Here is a 17,435-nt window from a genome sequence, read left to right on the forward strand (position 1 = left end):
GGTGGCCTCAGAGGGAGGTGCGGAGCCCATGGCACACTGCACAACGCCCCCCTGGATGTCCGCCGAGAGCTGCGCCCGACCCCTCTCGGATCGCCCCGGGACTGGTGAGCCCGGAAGATGCAGCTTCTACTCTGGCTCCCCACAGCCTTACCTGCTTCTCCTTCCTTCCTGTTAGGAGAAACTTTGGCGCAGAGCAGCAGCTCCCTCCCCTGAGGGCTGCACTGTGCTGTTGGGAGCACGGGAGAGTCCAGAGATGCAAGTTCTCCAGCACTCAGTGTCAGAGCAAAGTGCAAAGAGCAGACCCGCAGCAGCTCCTTGGTTTGCTAAAACGGAGCAGGGGGGAGGAACTGCGCACCACCCATTCCCCGGGCCTCCAACTTTGCAAACCAGCCGCTGTCCTGAGTGTGCTGTGCCTGGAGGAGGAAGAGTTAAGCGCCGGTGTGTGTGTGTGCGTGCGCGCGCGTGCCTTTGTGTGGTTTTTATTCTGTTCCCCCCACCCCCCACCCCGGTGAGGGGATCAGCCTCCAAAGGCTGCACTGTGCTGTTGGGAGAGTCCATGGACCCGAGTTCTCCAGCAGCCTCACGGGAGCAGCGCAGTGCGATGCGTGATGCTCACCTCTCCGGACTGCACAGTCCCTCAGCCCAGGCAAAGTCAGAAGCTCAGTGCGGAGGGAGGTGCCCCGCTCTGCCCAGGAGCTCCTGGCTTTCCTGTTCCAAACCTGCCTCGCTCTCGGTGAGGTTCTCAAAATCACAAATCTCAAAAATCTCAAAAGTGGCAGGGGAGGAATACTGCACAAACACACACGTGCGCGCACACACACAGACCAGCGCTTAACTCTTCCTCCTCCAGGTGCAGTGCACTTGGGACAGTGGCTGGTTTGCAAAGTCAGAGGCCCGGGGAATGGGTGGCACGCGGCTCCCTTCCCCACCATTTTAGCAAACCAAGGAGCCGCTTCGGATCTGCTCTTTGCGCTTTGCTCTGACACTGAGTGCTGGAGAACTCGCATCTCCAGACTCTCCCACGCGCCCAACAGCATGGTGCAGCCTTCGGAGGAGCACCGATCCCCTTGCCAGGGCAGCACGGGCACGGCTCTGCGCCTCCCTCTGCAGCCATCTGGAGCAGCAGCGCTGGGTTGCAGCGGCTGCCAAAACAGAAATGCTCTCCTGGCCACCAGCGCTTTGCCCTGCCTCTTGAGGTGAGAAGCCACAGGGCATACCGGCGTATAACACACAGCTAGGATTTCAGCCCCAAATTTTAGGAAAAAAGTGCATGTTATACAGCGATAAATACGGTACTTAAACTGAGTCAGGCTGTTGGTCTGCTTAGCCCAGCACTGCTTTCCAGGGTTTTTAAAGTTGTTCTTATTTTATTTTAGAAGAGTTTTAGTGAAGCCTTTTTTGTCCTTATCTGGACTTACTAGTTGAGTTTGAAATCTTTTGCGTGGAAATATGCCCTTTCATGGAGTCTGTGTGTGTGTGTGTGTGTGTGTGTGTGTGTATACCTTTGAGTCAGTGTTGATTCCTGGCAACTGCCTGGACAAGTCTCTGCAGTTTTTTGGCAAGATTTCAGAAGTGGGTTTCCCCTGCCTTTTTCCTAGGGCAGAGAGAGAGTGACTGGCCCAAGGTCACCCAGCTGGCTTTGTGCCTCAGGCAGGACTAGAACTCACAGCCTCTAGGTTTCCTCATTCAAATATCACATGTGGCCCCCACAGGGTCCTATACCAACAAATTTCAATCCTAGAACCACTTACTGGAAGAAGGTTCATTGTGGCTTTCTACTCAGTGAGTGGATACAGGTTCTTGTGTGTACCTGCAATCTGATACCTATTGAAATGGAGGGAACATAGCAGGATTTACTTCTGAATAAACATTACTGTAAGAAATATTGGAATAACCAGAACTACACCAATTAGTGTTTTAAGCAAAGTTTATTAGTTTTCAAACTATAATCACAGTTTGTAGTTACAGCTACAATTTCCTCACTCATGTTGTTGTTGTTCAGTCATTAAGTCGGGTCCGACTCTTCGTGACCCCATGAACCATATTGCGCCAGGTCTTCCTGTCCTTTACTACCTCCCTGAGTTTGCTCAGTTTCATGCTCATTGCTTCGGTGATGCTATCTAACCATCTCATCCTCTGCCATCCCCTTCTCCTTTTGCCTTCAATCTTTCCCAGCATCAGGGTCTTTTCCAAAGAGTCCTCTCTTCGTATTAGGTGGCCAAAGTATCTGAGCTTGAGCTTCATTATCGATCCTTCCTCACTCATAATTGGCTTTAAAATCAGCTGTGTTGTATTACTTGTTACAGGGTTTCTAGAGGGGTGGGGGAAAGGTTCTCCATGCATTGAAAGGAACTCATACATGTTATTCTCCAAATGCTTACCCACCCATACAACTCCCATACTGTAATCCCATTTGGAGAACATCCGGTTGGGAAAATTACTGTGAGAATTGCATGGCTAGCTTTCTTCCTGCAGTGTTAACATATAAAAACTTTGTTAGTATTTTAAAAGTTCTAAATATAAATCTCAGGTATTGTTCATTACGAATGAAAAAAAGTTCTGATTTGGCTAACACTAGAACCTCATTAAAAGCAAAAGAAAAAAATGTACTTTGTCTCCTCATACATCAAGCTCTGTAATCCCTATTGAGTACAAATTGCATTTGGCAATCCCCCACAGCGTGACAGCCAAACCTCATCACCGCATTTTCTTCAAGCTGACAATCTGCTCTGAAGCTCCCCTTGCCAAGAGAAGCCCATGTTGGAGAGCATTTAATTGCTATTAATAGTGTCAGAAGCTCCCTGTTGTGACCTGAGGCACATCAGAACATTCCTGTCCAGATTATTGGCTACAAAGTTCAGTGGGATTTGCTTCCCTAAAGAATGTAGCAATTCTTGAAGAACTGTAGCAAACCCATATTTTAAAAAATTGATTTTTTTTCAAAAATACAACCTGCTACTTTGAAAAGAAAGAAACAATATCAACAATTATTTAACGGAGAAATAAGAGAGAACTCCTCTGCCAGAGGGCAGGGATTTACTGTTGTTTTAATTTCACAATATCTGCAAATGTTTCTACAGTAGCCAGCAAATGATTGGCACTTTATTAATACTAAAGATCTGGTCCAGCTAAAACAATTCTATCAGAGGCTGAGTCCCTCCACACGTTTATTAACACTATCAGTTTTCGAGCCGTTTTACCGAGAGCTGGTTGATGCCCTGAATGCCTTGCAATCTTAAATTTCAGATAGGAGAAGTAATAGTGGAGGGACAGGGGCAATATAAACAAGGAAGCAATATATCAGATGCATGAATTTAAGCTTAGTTTCTGATGAACCTGCAGCATACTGTGCCTTAAAACTAGAACAGGCATGAGTAATGAGTTGTCCTCCATATTTTGGACTTCAAGTACCATTAGCACCACCCAACAATGCCAATGGGAACAAATTGTCCAAACTGTCATCCAAAGCATTTGAAGGGGAACAAGTTGCCTTCCCTAAACTAGGAAATTCAGCCAATGGCTTTGTAGGAAGTATAGGATTTGAGGAAGATCTGATGGAAATGACAAACAGGTCATTTCCCTGCTAGTGACCTATATCATCTTCATAAGTATCACCCAGCCATCAGTGAAGTGATATAAAACCTGTCCTCATTATTTTGCACCGCAATGGTTGGATAACTCTAACAAAACATTGTAAGTTGCTAATGGGGATATGACTGTAGCAAGGGAAGAGGATGTTGAGAGACAACATGAGACTTTCAGGTACAGAGCAATGATGGGGCTGGAGGAGTAAAAATCTGAAGCCAATAAGTTAAATATAGAAAGAAACCAAGAACTACCATCAAGATTTGAAGAAGTTATGTTCAGAGTGACAGGAGAGATGCATGGGAGACAACAGGGGGAAGTAAGTGTGTATATTGGAGGGGAGGGGGGTATTCAGTTAATGCGCTTATGACATAATTTTTTTTAATTTTTTTTATTTATATGTCAAATTTGGTCACCGCCCATCTCACTAGGGAGTGATTCCGGGTGGTTCACAATACAAACAAAAAATAAATATTAATTAAAATACAGTAAAATAGTATAAAAATACAATAAAGACACAATAAAAACCAAATACATACACAAATAATAATATCTTCCAAGGTGCTGCTGGTAGAAAAGATATTAATGTACAGGAGTGTCTTCAAGGTGCTAGTCACCCTCAGGGTTGGTTGCCCCTTTTCTTGCCCCATGCAAGTTGGCAGATATGCCACCGTTATATGCTTGTGTATCATCATTTTGGTGTTGCTGTTTTGTGCTGTGGATGCTGCTGGAGAGATGGAATGGTTTGGCAGCAGGATATTGGGCAGAGATGAAGGAACTAAGATGAAATCATGAAAGCCAAAGGGAGATTGCTATAGTTAAGATGGAAGATGATCAGGATATGGACCAGAATTTTTTTCTTAGGGGATGGAGAAAAAGGGCTGTCTGGATACAGAGTAGTAAACCCAGAAGTTGCATGACTTGGCTCCCTGCTAAATGTGGAGAACTATAGAACGTTCTTGTTAAGCAAGGGTTGGGGTGGGGGGAGCCAAGGATCATTATCTAGTTCCTTCAACCATAGTTGAATCTCACCTTGGACAGTTTTAATCAAATAGAAACCCCTTGGGCTGGAAGGACATCTTCTCCATATCTTTGGAATCCAGAACGACTTGGTGAGCAACTGTCAAGTTTGTGTCTAGCTGCCAAATGCTGAAGTTCAGTTTGTGGTAATAAATACGTTTTGTGAGCCACAGCAAAGAGATTACATTGCCAACTATGTTGCATCCACCATTAAAACAACAAATGATTCAGGCCCTGCTTGTAAATCTCTACAATATTTTATTTAAAGAAAGTAGACGGCATAAAATTGGAGGAGAAGGAAAAGCAGAAGCCATTATAAAAGATTTATTGTACAGGAATGAAATAGAAACAATGTTAATGGAAGTAGAATAACTCTTAAATTCCATTACAAGGATTGCACTGGGCATGCTTCTGAACACCTTTTTCAGATTTCTGCAAGTATGATTTATGAATTCAGTTCACTGATGCAGAAAATTAAGTCTCCTACTTGACATGTCCAAGGGTGGGGGCATCATCCTTTGTCTTTGGGCAGATTGCACACAACAACCTCACTAGCAATTTGCTAATTATTGCCTCCTTTTTCTATGTATTGTGTTGGCAGGTTGCTTCAAAGATGGTCAGCATTATGAAGAAGGAGCAATGTTTAAAGATAACTGCAACAGTTGGTAATGTCCCCAAGAGAAAGGAATGAAGTATCTTCACAGATACAGCTGATCTGATCACCCGGCTATCATCCTAAACTCACAGTGATTTGAATGAGAGCTCCCCTCATGTATACAAACTGAAGAGAAACCACTCTTGTAAAGGGTTGCCAGCCTGCATCGAAACAGCCCATGAATTGCTTGCAAATGTGTTGCTGTGCTGCTGGTGTTACAATCTGGATAAACTGGTATCGTAAGAGTACATTTATGCAGTCTAAAGGTGGGGCTGCCTACTCTGCTGAATATTTACCCAGGCACAAGAGGCATGGAGACATAGAATGGGAGGGTACACGAGATTTTGTGGCTAGGCCTAATGGTTGTGGCATCTGAGCATAAACACTTCACAAGCAGATCACTTCAGAATCATCTACTTATGCAGTGTTTGTTTCTTCATAATTTTGTTTTCTTATGTAAAACTATTCTCTGTTCCATTCACTTCAGCAAGTGTGAAAACAGTCATTGGAGGTGCGCAGACGAAACATGCCTCATTCAGCCCAATTTAATTGAGCAAATCAACAATGGGACCTATGGGTAAGCATCTTGATTTGCGTTACTCTGATACAAATAGCTTCCACTTTATTTATAGAGAAAGTATCAGCTGGGTTGTTGTCGTGATACACTAACTCTTATGAATGCCTATGGCTCCACACGAGTACATGTGCATACATATAGGTTTTCTAATATATTTTCATGTTAAAAATAAATCTAGAAGATCAGGTAGTCACCAAAGAACAACAACGAAGCTGACAATGGCTGGTGTGGATCTTCCGGGCTGTGTGGCCGTGGTCTTGAAGTTTTGTTTCCTAACGTTTCGCCAGCACCTGTGACCGGCATCTTCAGAGTGCAGGAGCACAGACAGGAGCAGTTCTCTCTGTGCCCAGGGTGATGTGACCCTTCTGTGGGTATTTATAGAGATCTGGGGGGGAAGGGGGATTGGGCGTGTGTGTGGGGGGTTGAGTTACTGAGTGGCTGCTTGTTTTGGTGTCACCATCTGTGTGTATCTTCCTGGGGATTAGGCAGGGTTTTTTCTTCTATTGAATTGTTAACGAGGGGCTGCTGGGGGTGATTAACAAGTTCATTGTATGAACTGTTCACATGTCCTGGTGGTTGAGCTGAGTTCGTTGACCTTTTGCAGGCTGTATTTTTCAGGATTGGTAGCCAGGTTTTGTTGATTTTTAGACTCTCCTCTTTTTTATTGAAACTGTGCTGGTGTTTGTGAATCTCAATGGCTTCCTGGTATAGCCTAGTATAGTGGCTGTTGGTGTTGGTGTTGGCGCGGTATACTCCTGCGGCGGTGAGGGGATCCCTTTTGTCTTTGGCCTCACCGCCGCAGGAGTATACCGCATACCATGCAGTTGCGGGCAAGTATACATCGGGACCACAAAACGCAGCATCCATACCAGGATAAAAGAACACGAAAGGCACTGCAGACTACAGCAACCAGAAAAATCTGCAGTAGCTGAACATGCTCTCAAGCACACTGGACACAAAATCCTATTTGAAAACACAGAGATACTGGACAACACCAAAAGCCACTATACCAGGCTATACTGGGAAGCCATTGAGATTCACAAACACCAGCACAGTTTCAATAAAAAAGAGGAGAGTCTGAAAATCAACAAAACCTGGCTACCAATCCTGAAAAATACAGCCTGCAAAAGGTCAACAAACTCAGCTCAACCACCAGGACATGTGAACAGTTCACACAATGAACTTGCTAATCACCCCCAGCAGCCCCTCGTTAACAATTCAGTAGAAGAAAAAAACCCTGCCTAATCCCCAGGAAGATACACACAGATGGTGACACCAAAACAAGCAGCCACTCAGTAACCCAACCCCCCCCCACATGCCCCGAATCCCCCCCTTTCCCCACCCCCTCAGATCTCTATAAATACCCACAAAAGGGTCACAACACCCTGGGCACAGAGAGAACTGCTCCTGTCTGTGCTCCTGCACTCTGAAGATGCTGGTCACAGGTGCTGGCGAAACGTTAGGAAACAAAGCTTCAAGACCACGGCCACACAGCCCGGAAGACCCACACCAGCCATCGTATGCTGGCCGCGAAAGCCTTCGACAATACGAAGCTGACAAGGTTTTTGGATTCTTGGTTCTAGGTTTGCCAGTGTTAGCATTTTGCAGTTTATGATTTCAAAGTGAATAATCTCCTGAGTGTTTCTACAACTCAAGGCACTCATTCCATGAGATGGGAATCTACCTGACCCTCCTAATGTAATGAAGCAATATGCTACAGGCATATTACCAAGATGTGCTTTTTTTCCCTTCTGATCTCACCGATCTCACAGGAGAGAAAAAATATTGCCATCAATTGTAATTTCAGTTTCCTGCTGTGATAAGAGAGCATTCTCTGATAGGTTTATGCAGCACCATCCTAAAAAAATATTCTATTAGAAAGTAATAGTTCTTTTGGCTTCACTTTCTAATGGTATTCTGTACTCGTGAACTTAGAGTTATTAACTGAGAATAATCATTTATACATCTGATGAAATGAGTTCTGACCTATTATTTGTTTATATGAAAGATTATACCACCATCAGCTTTTTATATAAGGTGCCCTAAGACCAGGGGCATCCACAGGAGAATAGAAAAAATTAAGGTAACAGCCACAACTGGTGATCAAATCTTGTTCATTTTTTACATGTGTTGCATGTGCAAGGCATGTTAAAAAAAAAATGGGACTTTTATAGCTAATTGTGTTTGCTATCTTGAACAATGTCACAAGACTACATGAGAGAGACCTGTTGGGAGTGAGTGTCCAAAATACGCAATTTTGAGTAAGTCACTTTAAATTTCTTTTAAAAAGGCAAAGAAATCTCACATGCCTCCTCTCTGCCACACGCAACATGTCAAACTTGGTTACTGAATTATTTCATTTTTTGAATACACACAGTATACTGAATCATAAACTAACCAAACATGCTGTGTTCCCAGAGCACACTAAGCCACACACGTACCCCAAACAGTCCTAATAAAGATTCAGATCAACCAAGCTCAGCATGTAGTGTGAGTGAATGCAATTGCTTGATCTTTAATTGACCTGGCTATGCATATCACCTTAATACAACCACTGGCCATGACAGGGGTGGAGGAGAAGGAGACCCTGCATTTCTTCTCAGCTGTCCCATTTCCCCCCTAATATTCGAAGGACATTTGCAAGTCAATAAGCATGCAAAGAGTGGGGGGATGGGATCATCAAGGAATCTTTAGAATCTTTAGAATTCTTAGAATCAATAGAATTATTTCAAGATTCTGAAACTGGCCTTCTAAGGATTCCTTGATGATCTCATCCTCCCCTGGCCACTATTAACTTTTTTTGTTCAGGTACATGTCAAATCCAAAAACGACCAAGGAAAAATAAAATGGAAAGTCATGGGACAGATTCATATTATGAATCATCGTGCTCCATAAGTTCCAGAATCCTGAATTGTGTTGATTCCAAACACACTGATTGAGGGAAAATAATCATTTTTATTGATACTAGTTTTAACTGGTTGCATGAAATTTGAAAAAGATTTATAAATGATAGCACCTCTGAAGTATGCTGAGTTTAAAACAGCCAAGTGTATACATACCTGATGCATTATATCTTTCCATTTGTGAGGCAGATGGAAAGCTGATAACTACAGTCAGTTTTGGGGAATGAGCTTGAAAGAAGGTTTCAGTTATCGTCTTGGCACGTTTCAACCATCTGCTGCCCTGCTGGACATGAGGCCAGTCACAGTAGGTCTCTACTTTCTCTGTTTTCCATTCAAAGTACAAACACCACTTCAACTATTCTTTGTAGACAATAGGTTGTTCTGTCACCATGTGTACAACACCCAAAGAATGCATCCTTTATAGGCAATTGACCAATCAAGACTACAAATCTTCCCTGTTAAAATGATTTTTTCACGACTTATTGTACTTACCCGGGTAAATATTTGTAATGAAATTTAGAGTTTCCTCTATTTCCTAATTTTATAGTTCCACTATATCTGCACCTTACTGTAGGCCAAAGAGAGAGAATTTGTTTTCCTCTTGATGTTGCTGAAGTACAGCTCCCATCCATCAGCACTGGAAGTTTAGTTCAACATCAGAACATCACACACTTCCCACCTCTTTGTAAACTGTTACAAAGCTAATAAATAGTCTGCAGAGCATTCTTGCTACAGCATTTTCCAGGTGGATCCAAACACACTGAGTGTTCCAAACATCTTCAAAATGATTTTTGCCTTGTATGTATTGGCACGTATTTTCATTTGGGTAAAATCCTTGCATGTCACAGCACAATGAGAGATCTCTACAGCACATAAGAGAACTCTGTTCTCTCCCATTGTGACTGCTACTCTGTTATGATAAGTAGTGGTCTGTGCATGCCTCCGTGACTCCTCTCTGCCACACACAACTTAAGGAACAAACGTTGGTTGAATGTATGAGAGATGTGCACAGTGGTCTGTAATGACGGCCTATGTATGCAGCTGAAGGGGAAGAGGGTGAACAAGGCTTTCTGGAGATGGTTCTGTCTGTGGGTGCTTCAGTGGGGCAGGCTGGTGCCTTATATCTTTCTGCACCCAACTGTTTGATTTCTTTTAGGAAAACACAGGAGCTGCTGCAGACTTGCCTGAAATCTTCGTGGCTTCCTATGAATGGCCAGGCTGGATTCATGGTCCTTTGGACCAAAGAAACTGTGCAGCATCTTGGGCTTTTTCAACTGCAAGTAATGTGCTCTTTTGGCTATACTGCTTGTGCCTAGAACTGTGACTGTCTATACCTGCCTTAAACTTACTCTTGATTTCTTGCTAGGTGCACTTGAAAAGACAGCATGGCATTCCAGTTTATTTTTGATTTCTTCTTCCTCATTAGACTTCTTCTTTTGAAAAATAACTGCAAGAGTACTTTCCCCTTTTAATCCTTCGGAGAGAACAAAAATAAAATATTAAGCTGGAACTTACTCAGTAGATTCTTTATGTGCAAGAAAAATATGCAATAAAATGTAATCAGATGGAAGAAATAGATGCTCTTTATAAAGAATGTTGCTACTATGGGCAAGATCTTATAAAAATTGAATTGAACTCACTTCTTAACCCATCTATATTGATGTAACCCACTTTTAACAATGGAGAACTTTGTTAGATATACTACACATAGGGCATCTATGCAGGCAACCCTATTGGGACACATAGGTTTCATGGTTGCCTATCTATTGGCCAAGCCAGCTGATTTTATTTGCACTTGCAATCCTAAAATATGACAAAAGGTATCCCCAGTTTTATGGGAATCCTTTAAAAAGCTCTTGTATCTTCACAGTAATATAAGGAAAATTAAGGAATCTCATGCCGAAAGCTTTATAACTGACATCTGATTCTTTCCCATCCAATAGGTGTGGCTGCAGATAGATTAGCAATTCATTCCCACGGCGGTTTCACAGGCAACCTTTCACCTCAGAATCTGATATCTTGTGCCATCAAGAATCATGGATGCAAAGGAGGAAGCATAAGCAACGCTTGGTCTTATCTAAAAAAATATGGGTAAGTATGATTTTTACTATTATTTCTAGAATTTAAAAAGAATAGAAAAAAGAAAAAAGTATTGTGATATACATGCCACCCATTTTTGAGCAATGAGAAGTTTCAGGATGGGTGCCAGCTGTCTTTCAGGGTTCATTTTCCTTGGAAAGGACACTGGGGCTGGTGTTGTTTCTGTGATATAACATTTATCAACCTATATTGACAGGCTGAGTGTAAGATAAGCTGCTAAAGGCTTTAAGACTCCAACTGATTCCTGTTAACCATCAGATGCTTAGGAGAACCACAGTGGCACAGATTTTCCTTCAAGAACATTTTCTTTAGGTCTGGCCCAAACTGACTTCCCTGTCCCTTTCTATAGAGGGCAGAAAGATGATTTCCACCCATGACTGGCCATCCCAGATCTTATCAGCAGGTGGGACACTGAAAAACAGGGCATTTCCATAACAACAGGGCTTGTACTCCCTAGCTCCTCAAAAGCAGTTTGAAGACCACAATGGCCTTCAAGATTATTGACAGCAAGCAGCCACAATCTCTGCTCACCCCCACTCTCCCGTTGCTGCAGTTCCTGCGATAACCACAATCTCCTTACCCTAGCTCTCTGCAAAAGGTAAATAAAATAAATTGCTTTTCCATGGTCCATATTCTTATTCACATGGTGTGAATTTGTCTGGTTGTATGCAAAAATACCCCAGCAGTTCCAATATGGAGAAACAGAATTTGCATCAGGCCACCTTTTCCCTTGGAAGACCTGCTAGGATCAAGAGCTGGAGTTGAGCTGAGGAAAGAATCCCTACAAATAGAGAAATGAACGGCCCACAAGCTCCAGAGCCTCAGCTCTACTGCAGATTCAGGTTGGGCTAGAAATACTCTTGAACCCAGCCAATGTTATACAATCACATGGCATGGGGCCAGGTTACTTAGGGGGCCATCTCTCCCCAATGGTTTCTGCCTGTCCCACCAGATCAGACAGGGTGGGCATGTTGCAGGTACCATCAGTGAAGCAGTGTCACTTGGTGGGTCTCAAGAAATGTACCTTCTCTGTCATGGCATCTATCTTGTAGAACAGGCTTCCCCCTGAGATATGGACAGTCCTGACTCTGTTAGCCTTCCAGGATATTAAGGAACTCAGAGGTAGGTGTGGCTGTGTTGACATATTCATAATGATATTTTTAGAGGCCTCAACCTAGTTTCTTTAATGGGTTTGTAAATGATGGTTTTTGTTTTTATCTCTGTACATTGCCTACAGTTTCTCTGGTAAATGGGCAGCTATATAGATTTGATAGATAGATAGATAGATAGATAGATAGATAGATAGATAGATAGATAGATAGATAGATAGATAGATAGATAGAGATAAATCAGAGAGATGTGGAGCTGTTTTCACACTGGCACACAGCTGCTCCTATATAGTGTTTGTTCGCAAATCACAGTGAGCCTCTGTGAATTGTAAACCACACTTTCTGGTTTTGCATGTTGTGTGTACTCAACCAAATGTGGCTATGGAATTAACTATAGTTAATTAAGGTACTTGGAATGCATAGATCAACCTACAAAACCTTATATGTAAGCCTGTGAACTTATATTCATCCTGTAAAAGAAATATATATTAGATTTTCGTCACAACTCTAATTCATTTAACAACTTCTTTTCATAAATGTTAAATGCGCTAACCCCTTTATAATGTCTACTTTTAAAAAATGTGAAATTGCATACAACAATATGAGGAAGGGAAACCAAAACAGTAGCACAAAAATATGGAAAAAAGATTTCTTGTAGCACATATTTTAATTTGAACTAAATAGAAAGTAGTCCTGCAACAGTGACAAAACCCTCATCAATGCTCATAATTAGCTATGGTGGGACGATGTGACAGATTATAGATGAAGAACATTAGAGCTGCCATTCAAAGAAAAATCTGAATTCTGCCTGTTTGTTCTTTGTAGGCTAAATACTCTATTGCAGCTGTGAATAAAACAGAATAATATGTGATTATGCAACTATTCACAGTGATGGACATAAAAATAGAGTTTATGCCAATGAGATACTGATTTTCTAAATTGGTTTGACAAGGTTCCTAAGAAAATATAACTCTCTCTCTCTCTCTCTCTCTCTCTCTCTCTCTCTTTCTCTCCCTCTGGCACAAAAAAAGTAAGCTAAAGCAAATACTGTATCAATATTTAGACAGCTGAGATCAGAAATCCATACTCATCTGAGAACAAGTCCCATCAAAGCCGGTGGGACTTCCTTCTCAGCAGATACATACTGGGCTATCTAAGTAGGTACTGGGTCTCATTGCTCTCTAGTTGCAGGAGCAGAGACATGAGCTGACTATTGATGTACTACTTGGGAAAACTCAAACAGTTAGAAAATACATTGTGCCTGCACAGCAGAAGAGGGGTCAGAAACATTTTTGGGTTAAGCTGTACATTCTGTTGGGAGTCCTTTGTCCAAGACCACATGCTGGCATAGGCAGTGCCAAGCTAAAAGTCCTTGGAAGCACCCTTTCCTCTCTTTCATTACTCCATTCACTCTCTCTCCCGCTGGGCATATGGTTCAATTGGCAAGTGTACTTTTGTCCCAGAGTCATAAGAAAATTAAACTTTGAGCTAAGCAGTTTGTTTTCACTTCTTGTGCTTTTGATGTTTGTTACTGCTGGGCAAACTGAAGACTCCCATCCATTAAAAAGTCCTGAGGGCCTTGTACATTTAAGCTGTTGTTGTTCAGTCGTTAAGTCATGGCTGACTCTTTGTGATCCCATGAACCATTTAAGCCGTGCCTTGGCTGAAAACAATCCAACAGTTCTGCGAGATGCTTCCAACTCATGGCAGCTCTCTGTCTGCTGAGTGCCCCTTGGTCATTGTGGTCGGCATTTAGGCAAAGAAGAAAACTCAGTTTAGCAAAGGCTCAAATGGCCTTTCCTTTCTGTACATTGCCTTAAGATCTCTTCTCCCTTGCTAAAGCAAATTTGATTGAAGCTGTCATACCAGAAATGGTTTGGCATGTTTCCTGGCAGTATTCTGCTACCCTCTGAGGATCTAAAATGGTTTATTTCCTTCATTAAAAAAAAAAAAAAGTATTATGTATGAATTCTTCAGAAATAGTAAAATATAGATGGACCTAAGTGGAAGCTTCTAAATTGCCACTCCACTTTCATCTTTTATTCCTTCTTTTGATCTTTCATCCATTGGCTATTGCATGAGGTTGGCATCAAGCTTATGTAAAATGGCATTTAAAATTTGTACATGTTACCCATGAACTGCTCAAATCTGCTCCATAGAGCTTCCTTCCAAAACGGGAGATGCAGAAAAGTAATTATCAGATAAACTGCCTGAGTTGAGTTACGCAGACCACAAAAATGGAAAGGACTACTAGGATAACACATGGTGATATTGCCTCCATGCACAATGATCAAAGCAGCTCATGGCTAGATTCGCTGGAACCAAGTTACCCTTCCTCCTGCTTAACAATCTATGTAGGTATAACAGCATGCCTACCATTCCCCACCACAAACGGAATCCTGTGTGGTCCTCCTGCAGTTCCTAGTCATATCTGTTGGTCCGGTTATTATAAGAATCCACATTGTGCAGGTAGCTGGTTTGTGGAGACTGTAGCCCTCCATTAGTGGAAGTATTTACCCACTTCCTGATACAACTAATGCTCCAATATACAGACGAGTGGGCAAGATGGAGGTCATTTGAATCAGTATATTCCCAGACCTGGAACTGGGGTATAACCTGTTCTAAGATAGTACTCCCTTTGAAGGCTCTGAAGTGAAGCCTGTGGATCCAGTACCGTTCTCAGCTGATAGCAGCTGAAAAAGTTGAGCTGTTTGCTCAGCTCAATATCATCTGGGGTGCCAGCTGCACCCTTTCATGAGGAACTAAGAATTGGCCACAGTGATTCATGCCTTAATCATTTTTTCTTTATGTTGCTTCTAAGAACACTACCCTTGAAAACTGGAAATCATAGGTCACACACAATGAAGCAATTTGATTTTTGTCAAAATGGCATTTCATCATGGCAGTCTTGAAATCAATTCCCATAGTTCCTCTACTGCCTAGGAAGGTCGGTTGCTGTAGACTCAAAGCAAGGCTTTTCTTGCAGCAACACCCCAATTCTGCAACTTCTTTCCAAAGGAAAGGAGATTGGCTTCTCTTTTGTTCTGTTACTGTTACTCTGGTATCTTGGTGATTTCAGAATGTTCTATCATCCCTTCCCATGCTTCATTCAAAGAAGATATTTATGAATGCCTTTCTCAATTGTTAGTTTGCTACAAAAGGTATTTGAAGTTTAGAGATTTCAGAAGCCACCTCATTATTCTCCAAAGTGGAACAGAAATACCTTCATAAAGATTTTCTGAAAGGATAGGTTTTTCGCCTCCCCAACTTCCCCCTCAACACTGCGCAAAGATAATTGTTGATGGTTAATTCTGAAAATAAGAAGACCCAAGATATGAATCAGAACTTTCCCATCTGTGTTTTTCAGTCAGTCTTTTTAAAGAACTTTTCAGAATAATGGCTGCATAACAATAGTTCTAAATATTTTTGATACCCATTTGTGGAGGGAAGACAGGAATCTTGTTAGCAACATTGGACAGAAGCCCTTAATTATTTATTTGGTATTATGAAAAGGGGTTACTGATTTTTTCTTCAGATAATCTACCCTCTCATACATTAGCTCGCAAATTGACTTTATGACAGAATATGCCATTCTGAGCCTGCAAATAAAGGTAGCCATAAGACCAAAGGGTAGATCTTTAACATGTGCCGGGCAAGTGTCATCAAATGCATATGCATCTCCATGGGGCTACCAGTCATTGGAATCTTGAAAGGGCTGGTTCTGTTGTTAGCCAGAATAAGATGGTGACCTTGGATATTGGGTAGTATGGAAGAGGTAATATCAACAGCATCATGACCATCAATCTCCATTTGGAAGTCAAGCTCTCTATTCCAGATAGTTTAGCTCGTGTCCCTGAGATCATTAGATGCTCTTAAAGTGAGGCACAGGATGCGATCCCATCACTAGTGCTAAAATAAAAATCAGCTGTCAGTCTAGATCAGCTTCTGCTGTGCAATAGCATGGGATACTATCTTGTCTTTTGTCTCAGGCAGCAGAGTGCCTTGAATCAATTCTGATGCTTATACCCCTTAAAGAATTCTCTAAATCAGCATTTCTCAACTCAGCGACTTTAAGACGTGTGGACTTCAACTCCCAGAATTCCCCAGCCAACCCCTTCTAGGGGTTTCAGCCTACTTGCATCAGTTGGAATCAGCATGATTAATGGTCAGGGGTGATGGGAGCTGTAGGCCAAAACATCTCAAAGGACCCAGTTTAGAGAAGGCATCTCTAAGGTGAGAGGACAGACTTAAAAAGTATATGATCTACATTGCTGTGGATCCTGTTTAACTAAGATTCAGATCCACAAATTGTAGCTCAGGAGATTAATTCAATTACTTACTGCATCCCATCAGCCATACACTAGAATGACTTGCATATACTAGTACAACTCTGTCATTGAATTATTACAGATCAGAGAGTCTAGACTATTTTAGGAGGAGAGCTTTTTGTCGCCATTGTTAAGAAAACACAGAAAAATAGAACGCATTGTCTTCCTCTGTAAAGCAATTAATATTCTACCAATAGATCTCTTTCTTAACTAGATTCCCAGGAACCCTGTGGCTCTATGGAAGGAGTGAACCAATCCCCGCAGTACAACTGTCATATTTTGGCTCCAGCAAAGCAGCCAACAAAACATAATAAAATAGCTAGTTAGGAGATAACTTTCTTGAACTGAATTCCAGAGCTGTTGCATTGCAGAACAATTCTATCCGACATGGTAGCTGCAAGGACATTCTTTTTTTAAGATAAAGAAGATTCCTAGGGTATGCATTTTGAATGGTGGGATATAAAAGCTATTCTGACTTTTTGGTGACTCAGAAAAAACAGTAAATAATGTGGTAAGTGCTTTCAGTTAAGAGTAGGAAAAAAATAAATATAACAAGGTATAGAATATCTTCTATAAAGATATTTAAAAGAATATCTTCTTTTAAAAGATACAGTCTTGCTCACATCCTCTTACTAACTTGTTGCTTCGATCAGATTATTTGTTTTGATGTATCTCATCTAGCATGGAATATTTTATACACATATCAGTAGGGTGGTTGCAGAGTCAGAGACAAACACAGTGTGGCATCAATCACCTGGACACACTTTTTCAAACATGTCAATCTGGTCTAGCAGCTGGTTTCAAATGGGATTTGGATTCCGGCAGGGAGGAAGTGGGAGTTTAACCTCTTCTCCTTGCTGGAGTGCTGATCAAGATGGACTCATATTTAATCCCCAGGTAGCGGTGTTGTAAGTTAGAGAATAGGTTATTTCCAGGTTACTTGTAAATTATTTTGAAATGTCTCTCTGAAACAGGGGTCTAAACCATATTCTAATGCAGGTGTACTGTATATGCAACCAGTGACGTGGAGGGCAAATGTAGATCTCCAGCCTCTCTTTTCCCAGAGCCCCTCAGGATTGTACCATCAAAATTCAGTGGCAAACTACTAAGTTAAATTTTAACATAGGCCCAAGATACTTTACTTTTTTAAAAAGTATA

The 17,435-nt window shown here is 41.8% G+C and overlaps 1 protein-coding gene across 1 annotated transcript in view; it reads left to right on the plus strand.

Annotated features, from left to right (window-relative positions):
• TINAG (tubulointerstitial nephritis antigen) overlaps positions 1–17,435 on the plus strand; it is a 36,333-nt gene that overhangs the window by 1,769 nt on the left and 17,129 nt on the right. The window contains exons 2-6 of the mRNA XM_088137134.1: positions 5,207–5,270; positions 5,748–5,837; positions 8,930–9,044; positions 9,897–10,020; positions 10,684–10,831. Of these exons, the coding sequence (XP_087993260.1) occupies positions 5,207–5,270; positions 5,748–5,837; positions 8,930–9,044; positions 9,897–10,020; positions 10,684–10,831 (541 nt within the window). The remainder of the gene's footprint in view (positions 1–5,206; positions 5,271–5,747; positions 5,838–8,929; positions 9,045–9,896; positions 10,021–10,683; positions 10,832–17,435) is intronic.

The sequence above is a fragment of the Python bivittatus genome, unplaced genomic scaffold (genome assembly GCF_059951505.1).
Source record: "Python bivittatus isolate LINGU-HERP-01145 unplaced genomic scaffold, Pbiv_v1 ctg000020_np1212, whole genome shotgun sequence".
Lineage (NCBI taxonomy): Eukaryota > Metazoa > Chordata > Lepidosauria > Squamata > Pythonidae > Python > Python bivittatus.